The sequence below is a fragment of the Xyrauchen texanus genome, chromosome 34 (assembly GCF_025860055.1).
Source record: "Xyrauchen texanus isolate HMW12.3.18 chromosome 34, RBS_HiC_50CHRs, whole genome shotgun sequence".
Lineage (NCBI taxonomy): Eukaryota > Metazoa > Chordata > Actinopteri > Cypriniformes > Catostomidae > Xyrauchen > Xyrauchen texanus.
In genome coordinates this window covers 4,927,669-4,947,973 of record NC_068309.1, presented here as the reverse complement: position 1 = coordinate 4,947,973, position 20,305 = coordinate 4,927,669, and the positions used below count along the sequence as shown (strand labels likewise).

The following is a 20,305-nucleotide window of genomic DNA, read 5'->3' as shown; positions in this document are numbered from 1 at the left end:
CTCTTAAAGAAAAGTGGAAATGGAGGTTACAGTGAGGCACTTATAATGGAAGTAAATGGGGCCAATTTTTGGAGGGTTTAAGGGCAGAAATGTGAACCGTATTATTTTATTATAATGTCATCATGGCAACCTATTAAGCGATTTTATCACACCAAAATACATATTGTTCATGACTTGTGGCTATACTTTTCAAGCAAGCAAGTATTTGAATGTTTATGGATTGGCCCCATTCACTTCCATTGTAAGGGTCCCACTATAACTGCAATTTATGCATTTTTTACGTTTGCATTTTTTATGCATTTATCAAATATACGGGGGACAAGTTGAAAGGCATTTTTGTGATAATCAACATTATGCCACAAATGCTGTTGATTGAGCTTAACTTGCATTGAACCCAGAATATCCCTTTAAGAAATGAACCAACTCAATGCTATTAAGTTGGTTCAGTGTGGTTTCTATAGGGTATATAGGGGAATACCTGTGACATTATTGATCTTAACATCTTATTGACATTTGGTGCCTTTGGTGCCCCCCTCCCCATAAATATTATGATCTTATCACCTTAACATGTTAAACAATATCAATTTTAAAGCTGTCTTTGACATAAATAACCCCATTTAAACTTTAAGCATATTAAAGTTGTTTTAAAATAATTATTTGAAACATTTTACAGCATTTTAAACCACCAAATATCACCATTGTCTCCTTGTCCCCATGCATGTATATCCCATTTTGCTTCAAATGGCATTAACATGGTACTTTAATATGTTTCATAATATTAAATAAAGACCAAATCCATGTTCCATTGTATTTGCATGGGACCCAAAGTTCTCCAATGGACATTCAAATAAAATTCTCATATAAAATATGGGGTCTTGAATTGTTAATGAGCTCTCGCCCTTAGCTGCGGGTCAGAACTGGCGCCAGCAGAAATCAGTGATCCGCCCTAGTCCCTATTCAATTTTTGTCAGGGGAACAGGAATTAACTTGCACATCCCACATCTACTCTGGGAAAGTGTGTGAAAGTTGTTCTCTTCCCTTGCGGTGAAACTAAACTGTGTAGGGAGCGTACTCTTTCTCTTTTTTCTTCCTCATATTCCCATATAGCCTATTGGAAGGAAATCTCCCCCTCTCTTGTACCTGCGCGGAGGGATAACAGGGGCGGGCACTTTGGAAGTCGTTCAGAAGTCCGCGGTCAGAGTTCCCACGAGCGGCAAAGAGAAGAGACGCTCGCGAGATTGCTGGGATATATTTATTAAACTAATATACAGATATTTATTCAAATTCTTTTGCACTTTTTGGAGATCTGAGAAGACTTTCTGGGGATCTATGAGAACTTCAAGAAGGATTTTACTGAAGTTGTAACGCCGAAGCGGAGTTATGTACCGTTTCTTGGTGAAATTAACGCTACTGACGGCAGCATCTCTCGCGCCGGTGGTGCAAGGTATCGGAGATCACTACACTCTTTATATCTCATAACTTTAAAAATGACGTGCATACATGTATTATTATAAATATCTTAAATGATTTAAAAATGCATCCCGACTCTAATGTTTTGCTTTGCTTTGAGACGTAAAGGGGGTGTCGTGTGTCTTTAAATTATGATATTTGAGATTAACTTTTGCTTTGAGCGTCACTTGTTGCACTAGATTGTATGTTCTTTTTTTTTCTTTCTATTCTTCGTTTATTTAGTTGTGCAGCGTTCAAAAGTGTGATTTTCCTAAACTGAATCACGAATAATGCTCTTCAATGCATTGATTATCACCGGTGGAATAAATGAGGCTATATTGAATCCAGCGACGTGAAATCAAAGTTTAGCTTTATAGGGTGAATGCATGATGCTGCATGATGAATAGAGTTCATTCACTCTTTTAACTTCGACATAGTTTCTGTTTCAGAGTTATCGTGCATAACCGTAAAGTTAAATGTATTTACGTTAAAGTTTATTAATTTCAGGAGCATCACTCTGATTGTATTGTGTCACTTAAAATAAGTGCTTGATTTCTTAAGTTGTCTGTGGTTTTCCTAGTTTCTGATGTTGATTAAGATGCATTGTCTCTCTCTGTGTGTGTGTGTGTGTGTGTGTAAAGGCTTTTTTATGGCGTGGGAGCGGGGTGTGTGTGAGGGAGTCTGGAGGAAAGCGATCCCTGAGTGAATAATAGGTTGGAGGAGGGTGAGGAAGGGGGTGCTCGCGCGCTGTTGTTCTCGCGCGCTGGTAAACAATGGCTCGAGACAGTGTTTAATGGGCTCGTGCTGGACTCTGATTTCTTTTGTCGGCGCGGCGTGGGCTCTGCAGCTGTCGCGCGCGCTCCCGTCAATCGCGCGTGTGTCTCGAGGCCCCCATCCCCAACACGCGCGGGCCTAGCCATCAGGCCACAAATCCGCAGAGGAACCGAGGATAAGTCGACAGACGAGAGAAATGACATGACTACACATAAGAGACAGGAAACGAAAGGGACATTTATTAAAGTGCATTTATCAAGCAGGAAATCTGCATTGAAAGAAAAGTAGCATTTCTATGGACATTGTAATAACGTGGAATTTTGGACAGGCAATATATTCTTTGAAGTGTAATATATTGCCACACAAAGTAATTATCTTGACTAAAGTGGTGGTACTATGGTTTAGTGGTGGTAATACCATGGTATTGACTTGGTATATGAAATGTAATCACCAATGACTGGGAAACTCATTGGGAATGCTATACCATGGTTCATTTTGTTAAGGTAGAACATGGTTTGGAGAAGATGCATTTTGTTACCATCCATTGTATGGACCAGTCACAAAATTCAGGCTTAAAATAAACAGATCAAGAAAGAAAAGTTCTGGTAGTACTTGTGGTTTAATCCATAATAAGGGCTAGAGGGCTTGACTAAGTCTGAGCTTTGTCTCTAGACAGTCATTACCAATTAAAGACAGCCTGTAGGCAGCTGCTTTCATTCAACAAGTGTACAACTGCAGTCTGTATGGTGACTGGCCTTTAGATACTCCGTTAATCCTTAAAGTGCAACGATGCATGCTCCTAAAAATAAATAAATACTTTAAAATAATAAATGAATGCATGCACATGTACTTGGCTCCAAAAATGGACACCATTTGGACCCCCCAGACCGCAAAAATGAAGTGCATGATCCAACACTGTCAGCTAAACTTAAACTAGTGTGAAGCTGATATATTAATACTGCAACAGGAAGGACTGTATTTTGAGTTTAAACCGTTGTTAAAGGCCACACAGATAGGGAATTGTTGGGAATGTGGAGCTATTTCCAGGCTCTGTGTTGGATAACTGGATTTTTCAGGATCTTTTTAGATGAATAGTCCAGACCCCCCCTCTACTCCTCCATCAAAGTCACTTATTCAGAGTCCAACAAAGGGCCAGTGGCTCTCCTTCGGGGCCACAATAAAAAGGCTCGGGCCATTTATTGATGTCTATAGGTGGTGAGGTTCTTTTGTAAGGAGATCTGTAGCATGTGTGTTTCCATTGACAGGTGTATGATTGTACAGGTGGGTGGGTGTGAGCATTGCTTGACCTCAGTTAGTGCAGTTGATGTATACTCTGTACAGGTTCAATTGAGCGTTGAGATGTGCTAACAGGTGTGTGTTTGTGTTTAGGTCAGAGATGCTTGGAGTATTGTCAGAACGGAGGAATTTGTGAGCACAAGCCAAGCGGAGACACATCATGCAGGTGAGTTGCAAGATCATTTTGAATGTTAAAATACGTACTTCTTAAAAAGTCACAAATTGTAAAAATGTTTACTATGGTGCCATGACAACATAAAGCTGTAAACCCTTGAATAACCGTAAAATTGAAGATTTAAACAACTTAAAACCTCCAATAATAAACAAGTTTTAACAGAAACAAATAATGTAAGGGCTTTTATAAAATGATAAGCTTCATGTTTCTGCCCTTTTAAACCCTCCAAAAATTGGCCCCATTCACTTTCACTGTAAGTGCCTCACTGCAACCTCCATTTTTGCTTTTTTAAAGAAAAAGAGTTATGAGTCGAAATGTTATTTTTTTGTAATCAGCATTATGCCAAACATTCTGTAGATTAAGCTTAACTTGTATTGAACACAGAATATATGTATATATATATTTGAAGTTCCACAAATCAATGTATTGGTGCTTTAATGAACCCAGAAACCAACATGCTGTTATAAAAAACCTATAAATGTAATGTAAACAAAGTTTTTAGTCTCCGAAGAGCAGGGTTGGGTATCGAGTTCGATACATTTTAAACACCTACCGAATTGCCTCTAAACAGAGTATCAAAAAATGTCTTGTCGTTATGTACCAGGAGTGGTGGTGGCGTAGTGGCTAAAGCACAGGGCTGTTAATCAGAAGGTCACTGGTTCTAACCCCACGGCCACCACCATTGTGTCCTTGAGCAAGGCACTTAACTCCAGGTTGTTCCGGGGGGATTGTCCCTGTAATAAGTGCACTGTAAGTCGCTTTGGATAAAAGCGTCTGCCAAATTTTGATACCTAAGGGGTTAATCTCGTCAACATCAGTGATAAGCATGTAGCATGCTAGATGTGCCCAAATCTAGTGCCAGTGATTGGCTGTGTTTAGGCATCAAGGAAAAACACTAGTTTATGCCGGATACGCCCAGAGACGCGGCTCACACGTGAGGCTGTAGTGTGTATGAGTATCAAGCCCCATACATGTGAAAGATGTGGAAAAGATCAAAAGTGTGGCTACATTTCACCAGGCTCGATGCCAACAGCGATATTGCAATGCAATATTTTAACAAGATAATTGCTGCCAAGACCGGCAACACGACAAATCTGATGAAGCACTTGACAGTGCACGGAATAAACTTAAGAGCAGAAAGTTGCTCCGTCTTCGACTGCAAGAAGACCGAGCCGGTGCAGTCATCCTCTCAGCGTCCTCCTGCCACAGAGCTTCCTTCAACATGCCCACCAAATGAGTCCTCCTCAAACTACTGATGAATGCAGCGGTGCTATGACTGGGACTCTGACCGGTAGGTTAACGTTTAGCAAAAAAAACAACTAACAAAATCGGCTAACTTGTAGTGGTACATGCTTGTGTACTTGTTAAATTAACGTTTCTGTGCACGGTGACAGTCCTATAAACAGGGACCTACGTAGCGTTAGATATTGTTTGGATGTATGGCTGTAGCTAGCTAGCTAAATATGCTAAAAATGCTTTAAGGTTGACAGTAACTGATCAAGTTTAATTCACTTTAAACTAGTTATCTTGTCAAACCGTTCTTATCCTTAGGGTTGGCTGAATTAACAGTTTAGCTTTCTTGTTTTGGATTTTTTCCCTCTTCACATTAATGTTATAGCCTCTGCCACTGCCGATCCTGGCATGAGGAGACCAGAAGGCACAGGAGATGAGTCTTTGAGTCTGTAAAAAAAGTCAACAAACTGAAAAAATAAAACCAAAGTTTTTTTGAGGTAATGTGTAATCTTGTTAAAACGGATTTCATAAAATTGGTATCGAAAAAAGTATTGTTTAGGAACCGGTATCGGAGTCAAGATATCAGTAATAAAAAATAATTATTGATACCCAGCCCTACCGAAGAGCCATATTGCCAACTCAAGAACCCAATAAATTGTTTCCTGACTGGAAGAAGGTTCTTTGCTGAACCCAAGAACCACTGAAGACCTTTATTTTTTAGTGTAAGAGTTTTGGGCCTGAGTAGCTCAGCGAGTATTGATGCTGACTACCACCCCTGGAGTCTTAAGTTCGAATCCAGGGCGTGCTGAGTGACTCCAGCCAGGTGTCCTAAGCAACCAAATTGGCCCGGTTGCTAGGGAGGGTAGAGTCACATGGGGTAACCTCCTCGTGGTCACTATAATGTGGTTCTCGCTCTCAGTGGGTTGCATGGTTGTGCGGAGTTGTGCGTGGATGGCGCAACGAATAACGTGAATTCATCTTCCGAAGGTTCTTTTGCTGAACCCAAGAACCACTGAAGAACCTTTATTTTTAAGAGTGTAAGAGTAGGGGGCCTGGGTAGCTCAGCGAGTATTGATGCTGACTGCCACCCCTGGAGTCGTGAGTTTGAACCATGGCATGTTGAGTGACTACAGCCAGGTCTCCTAAGTAACCAAATTGGCCCGGTTGCTATGGAGGGTAGAGTCACATTGGGTAACCTCCTCGTGGTCGCGATGAGTGGTTTTTGCTCTCAATGGGGCGTGTGGTGAGTTGTGTGTGGATCGCGGAGAGTAGCATGAGCCTCCACATGCTGTGAGTCTCCGCGGTGTCATGCACAATGAGTCATGTGATAAGATGCGCAGATTGACTGTCTCAGAAGTGGAGGCAACTGAGAACTGTCACCAAGGATCTACTAAGTAGTGGGAATTGGCCATTTCAAATTGGGAGAAAAAGGGGAGGGAAAAAAAAAAAAAAAGAGTATAAGAGTAGTGTGACTCATTGCAGGAAACAGTACCTGTATAAATGTGTGTAATTGTGTGGTATTGGATACTCAAGCTTGAGATTCCGACTTTAGGATGGGACCCCTTCTTAGCAACCACACAAAGCTCACAGCAGCTTGTGAGTGTGTTTGTGCGCATACGCGAACGTGCACGCGCCCATAGTCATTCTGTTTCAAACTTAGATAAAAGACCCCCCACCAATCCTCCCTGAGTAGTCCGTTGGTGCCCTGCTGCAGTGGGACGCTGCTTCTGTCAATGTCTATTCATGCCATTCAGAACAACAGCTGGCCTTCACCTCCTATTGTCTCAAACACACACGCACACACACACAGTCTTAGCACAGAATAAAACTTGACTACGCTCTCATAGGACACTTACATCAAGAGTTAGTACAATTTATGCATACAAATCTGGGCACCTTTTATTTAAAAGTAGTTTAATTCGCAGTCTCTTTCGTTGTTTTTCTTACACACTCTCGGAAGCCTGTGTGTGTGTGTGTGTGTGTGTGTGTGTGTGTGTGTGTGTGTGTGTGTGTGAATGAATGAATGGTGTCCTTTTTGGAGGGCAGATGGCTGGGGTGGGGGGGTAAGATTGCAGGAACTCCTGAGAATGGCCTGTGTGTGTGTGTTGCTTTAAGGGGGAAAATTTGAAAGTAAACAAGTCTTGAGGGACTGTTAGCCACATCTCTCCTTATTCCTTTCTCCTTTCATATTACGCTTTTTGCAATCTAAAAGACGTCACACCTAACCCGACTCTGACTACACCCACACCAGTATGTTTTCGTTTAAAACGCAACGGTTATGCTATGTTTACGCCTTTTTATCCACACTAGAACGGCAGGGATTTTTTTTCTACCGAATATTTGACTTTCGAAAAACATAGCCACACACCTTTGTTAACAATGACTTTAGGAAACCAAAAACTGAGTTGACAAATGAAAACAGATTAGTGTGGACTTGTCCTCACTTTCACACCTACAGCAAAATTCAAAACTAAATGAAAGCACAACAAATTTGTTATTTGGGGGGGGGGTGGGGGCAGATCAGTCCACTCAGCCACCATCTTCCCAGGCAGCAATTTTCTATGGATACAAGTGGCGTACAAGTACAGGTCCTAATTACTTGAATGGGGAAAGACCGAAATCGCCAAAACAGTACAAATCGGCTGTAAAATCTGACAACAATACTATCGTAAATATGCTTTTTATCTCAGACGAAGACAAAAAAAACTCTGTTTTTCAGGCTGATCCAGCCAATGTGATTTAACTGACAGGTGGTGTCCTTGTCTCTTTTTTACATCCTTAATATTGGGTGTTCCAATTTCGCCCATTCATTTAAATACAAGTGTTCCGTCTCGTGCCAAATAGTATTTGGCGAAAGTCATCGGCACAATTCTAGGCCATTGTAGATTGATGCCAGGACATTGCCGTGAATGGTTGCTAGGGTGTTCTGTGTGGTTGCCAGGTGGTTGCTTACCGGCCCAAATCAAAAGAACCGACCCCTTTGTCTAAAGTTCTGGTCCTTGGATATGTCTTGAGGCCCTCCTTCAAGGCAATGAATGAGGGACTCAATTTAAATTACAATCTGATTGCTAAGAAAGTAATAGCACACCTCTTCTAAACAAACCGCATGATTTGAGGTATCTTTCATGTCCATAGCACAAACGGTGAAGGATGACTTATGCACAAAGTTTACCAAAAGTATGAGTAATACCAGTTTATGAATGAACAAATCAGTTTATCAAAGAAGAAAGGAAGAGAGAGATTTTATCTCTCATTGTGAAGGGGAGTTGAGTTGCTTTAACACACACAAGCATATGTAGGGGCCAAACTCTTAATATCCTGTTGTGATGACCCCCGTTCATAAACAGGATGAACAAAGATATTTTAATCTTTTTTTCTCCCAGAAATATCCCATCTGAACTTTGATACCTTTCCTTTGTCGTCTAGTTCTCAACCTTGGAAATTGTTTGTACATTTTCTCTGTGTATTTGGACAGAAAATCCAGTAGAAGTTTGAGTTGCATCGATGACTGAAATGAAACTTTGTGTGAACTTTTTACATTTAGTGAGCGGATGTCCTACTTTATGTTGAGGTAAAAGTCCCATCTCTGCCAGTAATGGTGTTTGATGACAGAGAGAGGAGGTTTACTCATTATCAAATCAGATAACCTTCAAATCTCTAGTGATAACAATCTAAGGTTATAGTTGTTCTTGGCTGGTTTTATGGAATAAAAAATGTGCTTTCTTTATTTAGGGATGATTTTATATTAAAACCACTTATTTTAAGGTGTGACCGGAGTTGTGTTGTTGTTATGCTTGAGCTAAGGTCATGTTGGGGTTGACTCTGATCTTGTAAAACATGCTTTTTGCATGTCTATCAGAGTGGTTGCTCGGGCATGTTGGTTCGAGAATCTGTTATTGAAACTAATATTAAAAGTTTTTCACTTAGGTTTCTGGAATTGTTATAGTGCACATTGAGCGCATTTACATGCACAATATTACAAGCCGACAGGCAAGGTCATGTAGATGCCTTAAATTTTTTTCTTTATGGGGGTAAGGTCATACATGTCGATTTTTGACCATTACCACTCTTTTACGTTGCCAATTATCCAATGTGTGTAAGTGTTGTGCCCATTTCTGTGTACATTTTTGATGGCAAATGCAGTGATCGATCCAATGATTTCAATGTAAACTAGGTTTTCTTTTGTTGTCTATTTTGTTGTTGTTGAATAAGCTGATTTATTTAATGTTTTCCGCATATTGCTGTACAATCAAGCGTACTTATTGACTTTGTAGATGTGCAATTAGATCCACACGTCATTGCATTCCAATTCATAATGCAATGCATGTACCCTCTGTTTTGGGAGTCTACGTTTATGGACTCGGTGAGGTGGTCCAGGACTTCTAATCATTTCAAAACCACCTGACATCAGTTCTGGAACTTTTGGAATGTCAGAGGGTGGGATGTTAATTGGAAGCGTGGAATTCCAACGTTGCCATATGAATTCCAGAATCCTTCTTGAGTTTCTGTAGCTCGATCGGGTTCGAATGTTGACAGCGCTTGGTTGTGTCATAATTTTAAGTTTGATCTTAAGTAGGTGTGTGTGTGTGTGTGTTAGGAATAGATCATATTGTATTTTGTAGAGATGTTGTGTATTACTAAAGATATTTGTAGGATTAACACATCCACAGGCTATAAAACATGCACACACTGTTATGCAATTTGTTATGAATTGAAATGCAAAAACCTTACAAATAATAGTTTTAATATATTTTTTAAACATAAATGTAAAACTATTTAAAAATTAATATTTTTGTATTTTATGGTTTTAAATGGGAGACTGTTTAGCTGGTATTATTGTTCTAATATTTATTGGTTTTATTATATAATTATTTGAAGTAGAACGACCAGACTTTGTACATGTATGCACCAAGTCCAAGACAAAGTTCCCGTCGGGGATGATTAAGTGCGTTTCATTTCGAGTTCCTGTAGCTCAACAGGTAGAGCATGCTGCTAGCAATGACAAGATCATGGGTTTGATTCCCAGGAAACACTCAAACTGATTGATTATATGCACTTGAAAGTAAACCGATGCTTGGATAAAGCTATAAATGATGCTCTGAGTGACAAAGTTTAATGCTAATATACAAGCACATAACAGGGGAATAATTCCTTTTATTATATGGATGTAAATATAGTTAAGGAAACATTGTAGAGTGTGGACCATCTCTTAATTTTGTGATAGTTGGCCTTGACACCTGAACTTGCTGGGAGAGCGCAGTGAAAACTTTAAATATTAAGGAAAGCCAGTAAAACCAAAAATGTTCTCATTTTGTGTCAAAAAGTTGGGGGCGTATTGACATTTACTGTTTACAGAAACATCCTCACTCTAGAATCCCATCTTGTTTAGTAACCATGAGGATTTTAGAATTGTAACTATTCAAATCTTTGGAAGATTCCATTTTGGCTTCTGGTTCTAAACATCCATTGGTCATCAACATACTCCATAAACAAACACAGACCAGCCCCTGCACAGACAAACACTCAATGTCTCGTGTTTGCACACCAAAGAACCCAAGGCCGAGGGCCAGACGGAGAAAACGAAAGTTTGTTGTTTTGATTTGCACTCCGGGACAGGAAGTCTGTGGTGTGATCACACACACATGCAGATGCACAGAAGGCAGCAGCAGCAGATGGTAGACCGGCCCACTGGACTAGGTGTGTGTGTGTTCCCTGCAGTCACAAATGTGCTCAGGGGTCACAGGTCACCACAGCATCTGTTCAGAGTCGACTCTCACACACTCATGCTATCAGACCTGTTGCCCCGACGGGCTGTAGATGACTTCTGCTGCTGTCTCTGGAGACAAAGAGAGCGACTGCGTTAATGCCACAAGTAAACACGCACAAGCACATGCACGCATCTACGCATGTAAGCGTTTGTGATGGGATGTCTTTATTTTTAAACTGCTGCATTATGGTTGGCAAATGTGTTGTGAGAAGGGCTACCGAAGTTAGCGAGTTAAAAGTTTTGTGAATTTAAATGTGTTTTAATAACCGTGTTTTTGATTAGGGCTGCGGAAAATTTGGTTTTTAAAATGATGTGTAAATAAATCCTGTGAATTTAGTAAAGTTTTGAATAATCATCTGAGCTCAACATGTCTAAAATATCCTCTTAGAAGTGAAATACACTGTCGATGGTCCACCAAAACGACTACTGTGGCATCAATAAAAAAACATTCTGGTGTATTCGTTTGTTTTCTGTTCTTAAATAAATAAAATGTAAATATTCATTAAAAAATGATAATTAAAAATATTTAAATGTAATATATCTAATTTTATAAAATATATATCATTGCATTTAATTAATTATCATATATTTAAATGCTGTTTTATTAATTGCTTTAACTAAAAAAAACATGAGGTTTATTGTGAATATTTTTAAATGTATTTACAGCTCAAGTTGTGATAAATTTGAGAAGTGCTGATGAGCAAATGTCAATTAAGATACTGTCCTGATAAAGGTGAAATTATTGGGCAGCAGGAGTTTGGGTGGGTGGAGTTTTGCTCTCTCTTGGGAGCTGCCTTGGTGACCTTATGCCACTCGCCATGGCAACAGGCTTGAAAGGGAGGGACAGAGAGCAGTGGGAGGGGCTTCCCGCACAGCTGCCCTTATTTATGCACACACCTGCTGCAGAACACAAATACACAACACACACACACATTCATATGAGACGAATACACTTTATTTCTGTTCCCTGTTTTCACATATTCACGTTTTGTAATGATAAATCTCTGGCGATTAATAAAAATGAATAAAATGTTCAGCTTTTATACAAATGTTCATTTTGGAATATGTGTGTGTTTGTATGAGAGTGTGTGTTCTTGTGGTTCTTGATTGCCACTGAGGAGAATTTAGATGAGTTAGAACAGTGTCTTTCTTTCACAGACGCACACACACACACACACACATTTACTTGGCCATCTATATGAGGACATGCCATAGACGACTTTTGTTTTTATATAAAGTTAATTATAATTACCACAGACTAGTCCCAACTTATAGTTTTTTTTAAATTTTTAAAGAAACTCAGTGCTGAATGCATGTGTGTGTTGCAGAATAAGCGTGCATGTTTTAACTCTGGTTGTGTTTTGTGTCGGTTTAGGTGTCCTGCAGACTTTGTCGGCCCCCAGTGTCAGTTCCCGAATCCATGCAGCCCGTCGCCATGTCGTAACGAAGGTGTGTGCCGTGCACGGACGCAGGGGAATGATGTGGAGGTTACCTGCGACTGCGTGTTGGGATTCAGCGGGCCGCTCTGTCTGACACCTGTCAATCACGCCTGCATGAGCAACCCCTGCCGCAATGGAGGGACGTGCTCTCTGCTCACACTCGAGACCTTTACCTGCCACTGCACACCTGGATGGTCAGGTATGTACATGCACACATCACCTGTGTAGACGAATGCTCTTCCTTTTGGATTAAAGATTAATGGATTAGCTTTGATGCCATCTATATGTTAGTGTACTCCTAAAACTTTTAGCAGATAAACACATTTAAATATATTTACATCAAATATATTGATGAAATCATAAGCCGTAAGTTGACCTCTCTTTCTCTGTTCGTAGGTAAAACGTGCCAACAAGCCGACCCATGTGCGTCAAACCCTTGTGCCAACGGAGGGCAGTGTTCTGCTTTTGACTCGCACTACATCTGCACCTGCCCTCCAAACTTCCACGGCCAGACGTGTCGGCAAGACGTGAACGAGTGCGCACACTTACCCTCACCCTGTCGGAACGGAGGAACCTGTATCAATGAGGTGGGCTCGTATCGCTGTCGGTGCCCACCTGAGTATGCGGGCACACAATGTGAGCGGCTGTACCACCCATGCCATCCATCACCCTGCAGGAACGGGGGCACATGCTTACAGACCGGTGAAACCAGCTACACCTGCTCCTGTGTACAAGGTAAGTGTTTGTGTGCATCAAAATGATCAGTTCTGCATTTTCATGTTTTTTTAATACTGTTAATTATTTAGTATTTTTTAACCTGTTGATACGCAATTTCCCCACACTCAGGAGTGTCGTCACTCTGCTTACATTTACAATATAATTCACCGTCTATAAATGTAATTAATGTTAACAAATTCTACATCTTTTCAAAGGTCTAAGGGTTCAACATTGATATCCGATATATCTCTGTTTCAGGATAGCAATGCTCCAGAAACAGCCATTTAGTTATTTGTGCCAGGAGTACAAATGAAAACATGCAATATCAAAACGGGACTTTTATTATGAAAACACGATCGCCAGATGAATCCAGTTCAACACACTTGGGTCAGTTGTCCATGACAAGCGTTCATTGAAAAACATCCAATAGCACTTTTTCCCATAAAAGTGATAAATCTGAGAAATATTGATATATTCTCCATTGTTTACATGAGATCTCGCCTGAAAGAATTACCCTTCGTCATCGTTCTTCAACAAACTATATAATCTGAGCAGCATTCATGTTGTAAAACTGTATATGATCTTATATATTAGAGTCTCGTAAACAAAACCAGCCGTCTCCAAAGTCTATTTTTTAAATAATTCATAATAGTCGAGCAGTGCCGTCAGATTTAGTGTTGACTTGAGAGGCGGAGCCTTAATTTTACTCTGAACACTTCCAGCGATTTTACAGAGAAAAAAGCTCACAGGAACCTCATTTTGTGTTCGATCATCTCCAAATTTGAAACGTAACTTCTTTAGACTCGTGACTTTGAAAACATTGTATTTCTGGGGTGTCTTGGTACTTCTATTGTTTTTTTTAGATTATAAAAACATGTGCAGCACAAAATATTTCCATTACTATAAACTTCAGCTTCTCTAACTTTAACAAATAACAACATATATTAATTCTGAAACTTGTGAAATAAAGCACAAAGTGTCTTCTTTCAAAAGATACTACAACTGTGTCCATACTCCAAAGGGTCCCGTAAATACAAGCATTTAAGTTCAGGTATGTCATTTTCGTGGTTTGTGCTCAAAAAGGGGGCTCGTATCAACAGGTTAAATATAGTTAGTAATCTTTTTAAACACAGTTACTTAGTTAATTGGTATATTTTAAATACCATTGTTGTTGTTTTAATTTAAATATATAATTAATTGTTTTTAAATAAATGTAGCTGGTTGTTTTTAAAATACAGTTATTTAGTTGTATTTAGTAACTTACATAGTTAGTTAGCTAGCTAATTAGTTAATTGGGCTATATTAAATTCATTAAGTTAGTGAATTGTTTCTTTAAATACAGTTAGTTATTTGGCTAATTGATATATTTAAAACACAGTTAGTTAGTAAGTTTATAGTTTTTTTTCATACGGTTTGTTGTTTATTAAAATACATTTAGTTAGTAAGTTAATTGTTAATATTAATATGTTTAGTTAGTTAATAGTTTTTTTATTTGAAATGCAGTTAGCTGTTGTTTTAATTTATTTTTTTAATACTTTTTACTATTATAATGTACAACAAATTTGTTGTACATTATAATAGTAAATAATATACTATAATAATTTGACATTTTACGTTTAAGTGATTTGATATGGATGAAATCATTGCAAAAAAAGCTGCATGAAAGTTTGTTTACAACAAAGAAGAGTTCTCTGCCATTCAACTTGCAGTTGCATTTTTATTTGTTGCCGTTACTTTTGTTACGAGTATCAATAACTTTATGGCATCTCAGAGTTTTAAATGTCTATAAAAACTTCAGCCTGTTTTTAGTTTGGTTCCTTTTTAGTTATTTGTTTATTTTGCATTGTTTTCAGTTCATGAAAATGTTTTTAAACTAATATTTTTGTTTAAGAATGCCCCAGTAACCCAGGTGTGCATGTGCACCGTTATTCATTAACAGCGGATCAGTCTTGCATTGAATGCGGCACTTTTTTGTCTTAGTTTATAATTAATCCCAATAAGTCACCTGGATGACTTTAGTTACTCACTGAAGCACACAAACCCAATCCGTATACGGGATCAGACTCTTTGATGTGTATTGAATATGAATCATTTGTGTCTCTCAGGGTTCACGGGTCAAACTTGTGAACACAACATTGATGATTGCACCCAGCATGCCTGTGAGAACGGCGGCAGATGTATAGACGGAGTCAACACCTACAACTGCCACTGCGACAAACACTGGACCGGTACGACATTTCTATACATTAATGCACACTAACAACTCAACAGCTACACTATAATAATAGAAAGCAATACATCTTTGAATGAATACTTAACCTTTGACCTCTGACCCCTTCCTCTTTCAGGTCAGTACTGTAAGGAGGACGTAGAAGAGTGCGAACTCTCGCCTAACGCTTGTCAAAACGGAGGAACGTGTCACAACACCATCGGCGGGTTCCACTGCGTTTGCGTGAACGGCTGGACGGGAGATGACTGCAGTGAGAACATTGATGACTGCGCCAGTGCAGCATGTTCCCAAGGTGCCACCTGCCACGACCGAGTCGCATCCTTCTTCTGCGAGTGTCCGCATGGACGCACGGGTAAGTGTGTTTGTGCCATTTGCATTATATTTGATTTTCTTAATTTTTTTAATTCATACTAAATTTGTTTGTTTACCCAAAGGTCTTCTGTGTCACCTTGATGACGCGTGCATCAGTAATCCGTGCCAGAAGGGCTCAAACTGTGACACGAACCCGGTTAGCGGAAAAGCCATTTGCACCTGTCCGCCCGGTTATACGGGATCTGCCTGCAACCAGGATATTGACGAGTGCTCGCTTGGTAAGAATAGCACACAGTGAGTGGAGCGATTAGGTGCTCCCTAATGATTGGTTAGAGAGAATGTTAGATGAACTAGGACTGGACAAAAATGTTTTGTGTATTTCAATGTAATATTATATTGTAACTCACCTGCTATTGGTTGGTTATAAATGACTACTATGTTTTAGCGAATGTAAAAACACTTGATTGGACAGGGATGTACAAACTAATCATTAATTGTCTGGTATGCAGTAAGTTAGTTTTTAAATAGTGTTAACTGTTTTTTAATTACATTTAAGTTTATTGTTTTTTAAATAGTGTTAACTGTTTTTTTTTTTTTTATCATGTTATTTAATTGTTTTTTAAATACAGCCGGTTAGTTAGTTGTTTTTTAAACTGTTAGTATTAATAATTTTGTTTTAATTAATAATATCAGTTAAATATTTTTAAAGACTGTTAGTTAGTTGGTTAGTCATTTAGTTGGTTAGTCAGTCGGTAAGTTAGTTGTTTTTTAAAGACTGTTAGTTAGTTGGTTAGTCATTTAGTTGGTTAGTCAGTCGGTAAGTTAGTTGTTTTTTAAAGACTGTTAGTTAGTTGGTTAGTCATTTAGTTGGTTAGTCAGTCTGTAAGTTAGTTGTTTTTTAAAGACTGTTAGTTAGTTGGTTAGTCATTTAGTTGGTTAGTCAGTCGGTAAGTTAGTTGTTTTTTAAAGACTGTTAGTTAGTTGGTTAGTCATTTAGTTGGTTAGTCAGTCGGTAAGTTAGTTGTTTTTTAAAGACTGTTAGTTAGTTGGTTAGTCATTTAGTTGGTTAGTCAGTCGGTAAGTTAGTTGTTTTTAAAAGAAACTGTTAGTTAGTTAGTCATTTAGTTGGTTAGTCAGTCTGTAAGTTAGTTGTTTTTTAAAGACTGTTAGTTAGTTGGTTAGTCATTTAGTTGGTTAGTCAGTCGGTAAGTTAGTTGTTTTTTAAAGACTGTTAGTTAGTTGGTTAGTCATTTAGTTGGTTAGTCAGTCGGTAAGTTAGTTGTTTTTTTAAAGACAGTTAGTTAGTTAGTCATTTAGTTGGTTAGTCAGTCGGTAAGTTAGTTGTTTTTTAAAGACTGTTAGTTAGTTGGTTATTCATTTAGTTGGTTAGTCAGTCGGTAAGTTAGTTGTTTTTTAAAGACTGTTAGTTAGTTGGTTATTCATTTAGTTGGTTAGTCAGTCGGTAAGTTAGTTGTTTTTTAAAGACTGTTAGTTAGTTGGTTAGTCATTTAGTTGGTTAGTCAGTCGGTAAGTTAGTTGTTTTTTAAAGACAGTTAGTTAGTTAGTCATTTAGTTGGTTAGTCAGTCTGTAAGTTAGTTGTTTTTTAAAGACTGTTAGTTAGTTGGTTAGTCATTTAGTTGGTTAGTCAGTCGGTAAGTTAGTTGTTTTTTAAAGACAGTTAGTTAGTTAGTCATTTAGTTGGTTAGTCAGTCGGTAAGTTAGTTGTTTTTTAAAGACTGTTAGTTAGTTGGTTATTCATTTAGTTGGTTAGTCAGTCGGTAAGTTAGTTGTTTTTTAAAGACAGTTAGTTAGTTAGTCATTTAGTTGGTTAGTCAGTCGGTAAGTTAGTTGTTTTTTAAAGACTGTTAGTTAGTTGGTTAGTCATTTAGTTGGTTAGTCAGTCGGTAAGTTAGTTGTTTTTTAAAGACTGTTAGTTAGTTGGTTATTCATTTAGTTGGTTAGTCAGTCGGTAAGTTAGTTGTTTTTTAAAGACTGTTAGTTAGTTGGTTAGTCATTTAGTTGGTTAGTCAGTCGGTAAGTTAGTTGTTTTTTAAAGACTGTTAGTTAGTTGGTTAGTCATTTAGTTGGTTAGTCAGTCGGTAAGTTAGTTGTTTTTTAAAGACAGTTAGTTAGTTAGTCATTTAGTTGGTTAGTCAGTCTGTAAGTTAGTTGTTTTTTAAAGACTGTTAGTTAGTTGGTTAGTCATTTAGTTGGTTAGTCAGTCGGTAAGTTAGTTGTTTTTTAAAGACAGTTAGTTAGTTAGTCATTTAGTTGGTTAGTCAGTCGGTAAGTTAGTTGTTTTTTAAAGACTGTTAGTTAGTTGGTTATTCATTTAGTTGGTTAGTCAGTCGGTAAGTTAGTTGTTTTTTAAAGACTGTTAGTTAGTTGGTTATTCATTTAGTTGGTTAGTCAGTCGGTAAGTTAGTTGTTTTTTAAAGACTGTTAGTTAGTTGGTTAGTCATTTAGTTGGTTAGTCAGTCGGTAAGTTAGTTGTTTTTTATAGACTGTTAGTTAGTTGGTTAGTCATTTAGTTGGTTAGTCAGTCGGTAAGTTAGTTGTTTTTTAAAGACTTTTAGTTAGTTGGTTAGTCATTTAGTTGGTTAGTCAGTCGGTAAGTTATTTGTTTTTTAAAGACAGTTAGTTAGTTAGTCATTTAGTTGGTTAGTCAGTCGGTAAGTTAGTTGTTTTTTAAAGACAGTTAGTTAGTTAGAGTCATTTAGTTGGTTAGTCAGTCGGTAAGTTAGTTGTTTTTTAAAGACTGTTAGTTAGTTGGTTAGTCATTTAGTTGGTTAGTCAGTCGGTAAGTTAGTTGTTTTTTAAAGACAGTTAGTTAGTTAGTCATTTAGTTGGTTAGTCAGTCTGTAAGTTAGTTGTTTTTTAAAGACTGTTAGTTAGTTGGTTATTCATTTAGTTGGTTAGTCAGTCGGTAAGTTAGTTGTTTTTTAAAGACTGTTAGTTAGTTGGTTATTCATTTAGTTGGTTAGTCATTCGGTAAGTTAGTTGTTTTTTAAAGACAGTTAGTTGGTTAGTCATTTAGTTGGTTAGTCAGTCGGTAAGTTAGTTGTTTTTTAAAGACTGTTAGTTAGTTGGTTAGTCATTTAGTTGGTTAGGCAGTCGGTAAGTTAGTTGTTTTTTAAAGACTGTTAGTTAGTTGGTTAGTCATTTAGTTGGTTAGTCAGTCTGTAAGTTAGTTGTTTTTTATAGACTGTTAGTTAGTTGGTTAGTCATTTAGTTGGTTAGTCAGTCTGTAAGTTAGTTGTTTTTTAAAGACAGTTAGTTGGTTAGTCATTTAGTTGGTTAGTCAGTCGGTAAGTTAGTTGTTTTTTAAAGACTGTTAGTTTGTTGGTTAGTCATTTAGTTGGTTAGTCAGTCGGTAAGTTAGTTGTTTTTTAAAGACTGTTCGTTAGTTGGTTAGTCATTTAGTTGGTTAGTCAGTCGGTAAGTTAGTTGTTTTTTAAAGACTGTTAGTTAGTTGGTTAGTCATTTAGTTGGTTAGTCAGTCGGTAAGTTAGTTGTTTTTTAAAGACTGTTAGTTAGTTGGTTAGTCATTTAGTTGGTTAGTCAGTCTGTAAGTTAGTTGTTTTTTATAGACTGTTAGTTAGTTGGTTAGTCATTTAGTTGGTTAGTCATTCGGTAAGTTAGTTGTTTTTTAAAGACAGTTAGTTGGTTAGTCATTTAGTTGGTTAGTCAGTCGGTAAGTTAGTTGTTTTTAAAGACTGTTAGTTTGTTGGTTAGTCATTTAGTTGGTTAGTCAGTCGGTAAGTTAGTTGTTTTTTAAAGACTGTTAGTTAGTTGGTTAGTCATTTAGTTGGTTAGTCAGTCGGTAAGTTAGTTGTTTTTTAAAGACTGTTAGTTAGTTGGTTAGTCATTTAGTTGGTTAGTCAGTCGGTAAGTTAGTTGTTTTTTAAAGACTGTTAGTTAGTTGGTTAGTCATTTAGTTGGTTAGTCAGTCTGTAAGTTAGTTGTTTTTTAAAGAATGTTAGTTAGTTGGTTAGTCATTTAGTTGGTTAGTCAGTCGGTAAGTTAGTTGTTTTTTAAAGACTGTTAGTTAGTTGGTTAGTCATTTAGTTGGTTAGTCAGTCGGTAAGTTAGTTGTTTTTTAAAGACTGTTAGTTAGTTGGTTAGTCATTTAGTTGGTTAGTCAGTCTGTAAGTTAGTTGTTTTTTAAAGACTGTTAGTTAGTTGGTTATTCATTTAGTTGGTTAGTCAGTCGGTAAGTTATTTGTTTTTTAAAGACTGTTAGTTAGTTAGTTAGTCATTTAGTTGGTTAGTCAGTCTGTAAGTTAGTTGTTTTTAAAGACTGTTAGTTAGTTGGTTAGTCATTTAGTTGGTTAGTCAGTCGGTAAGTTAGTTGTTTTTTAAAGACTGTTAGTTAGTTGGTTAGTCATTTAGTTGGTTAGTCAGTCGGTAAGTTAGTTGTTTTTTAAAGACTGTTAGTTAGTTGGTTAGTCATTTAGTTGGTTAGTCAGTCGGTAAGTTAGTTGTTTTTTAAAGACTGTTAGTTAGTTGGTTAGTCATTTAGTTGGTTAGTCAGTCGGTAAGTTAGTTGTTTTTTAAAGAATGTTAGTTAGTTGGTTAGTCATTTAGTTGGACAGGGATGTACAAGCTCATTGTAACATTGATCCATTTGCAGCTTTACTTATAAAGTCACAGAGAATAAACAACAGGCAGAGGTCAGTATCCAAAATATACAGCACCGTAGGCAAATCTAATAATCGTGGTCACAAAACAGGCAGAGGGTCGAGGCAGGCAGAAAACAATGACAAAGAGTATTCCAGGAACAGATCAAGGTCAAAAGGAAGGCAGCAGAGAATCAAAACGATAATAACAGGCAGAATTGTTAGCCAGGGCAATAACAAGACTTTGCACTGAACCCTGTGTTTGAAGTGCTAACGTAGTCCATGAAATGAGA

The 20,305-nt window shown here is 37.8% G+C and overlaps 1 protein-coding gene across 1 annotated transcript in view; it reads left to right on the top strand.

The window, feature by feature from the left end:
- The first annotated feature begins 1,113 nt into the window (after positions 1 to 1,113).
- The window catches only part of notch1a (notch receptor 1a), a 39,881-nt gene continuing 20,689 nt past the window's right edge, over positions 1,114 to 20,305 (top strand). The window contains exons 1-7 of the mRNA XM_052104368.1: positions 1,114 to 1,444; positions 3,613 to 3,685; positions 12,070 to 12,332; positions 12,530 to 12,868; positions 14,956 to 15,078; positions 15,199 to 15,432; positions 15,515 to 15,670. Of these exons, the coding sequence (XP_051960328.1) occupies positions 1,381 to 1,444; positions 3,613 to 3,685; positions 12,070 to 12,332; positions 12,530 to 12,868; positions 14,956 to 15,078; positions 15,199 to 15,432; positions 15,515 to 15,670 (1,252 nt within the window). The 5' untranslated portion in view covers positions 1,114 to 1,380. The remainder of the gene's footprint in view (positions 1,445 to 3,612; positions 3,686 to 12,069; positions 12,333 to 12,529; positions 12,869 to 14,955; positions 15,079 to 15,198; positions 15,433 to 15,514; positions 15,671 to 20,305) is intronic.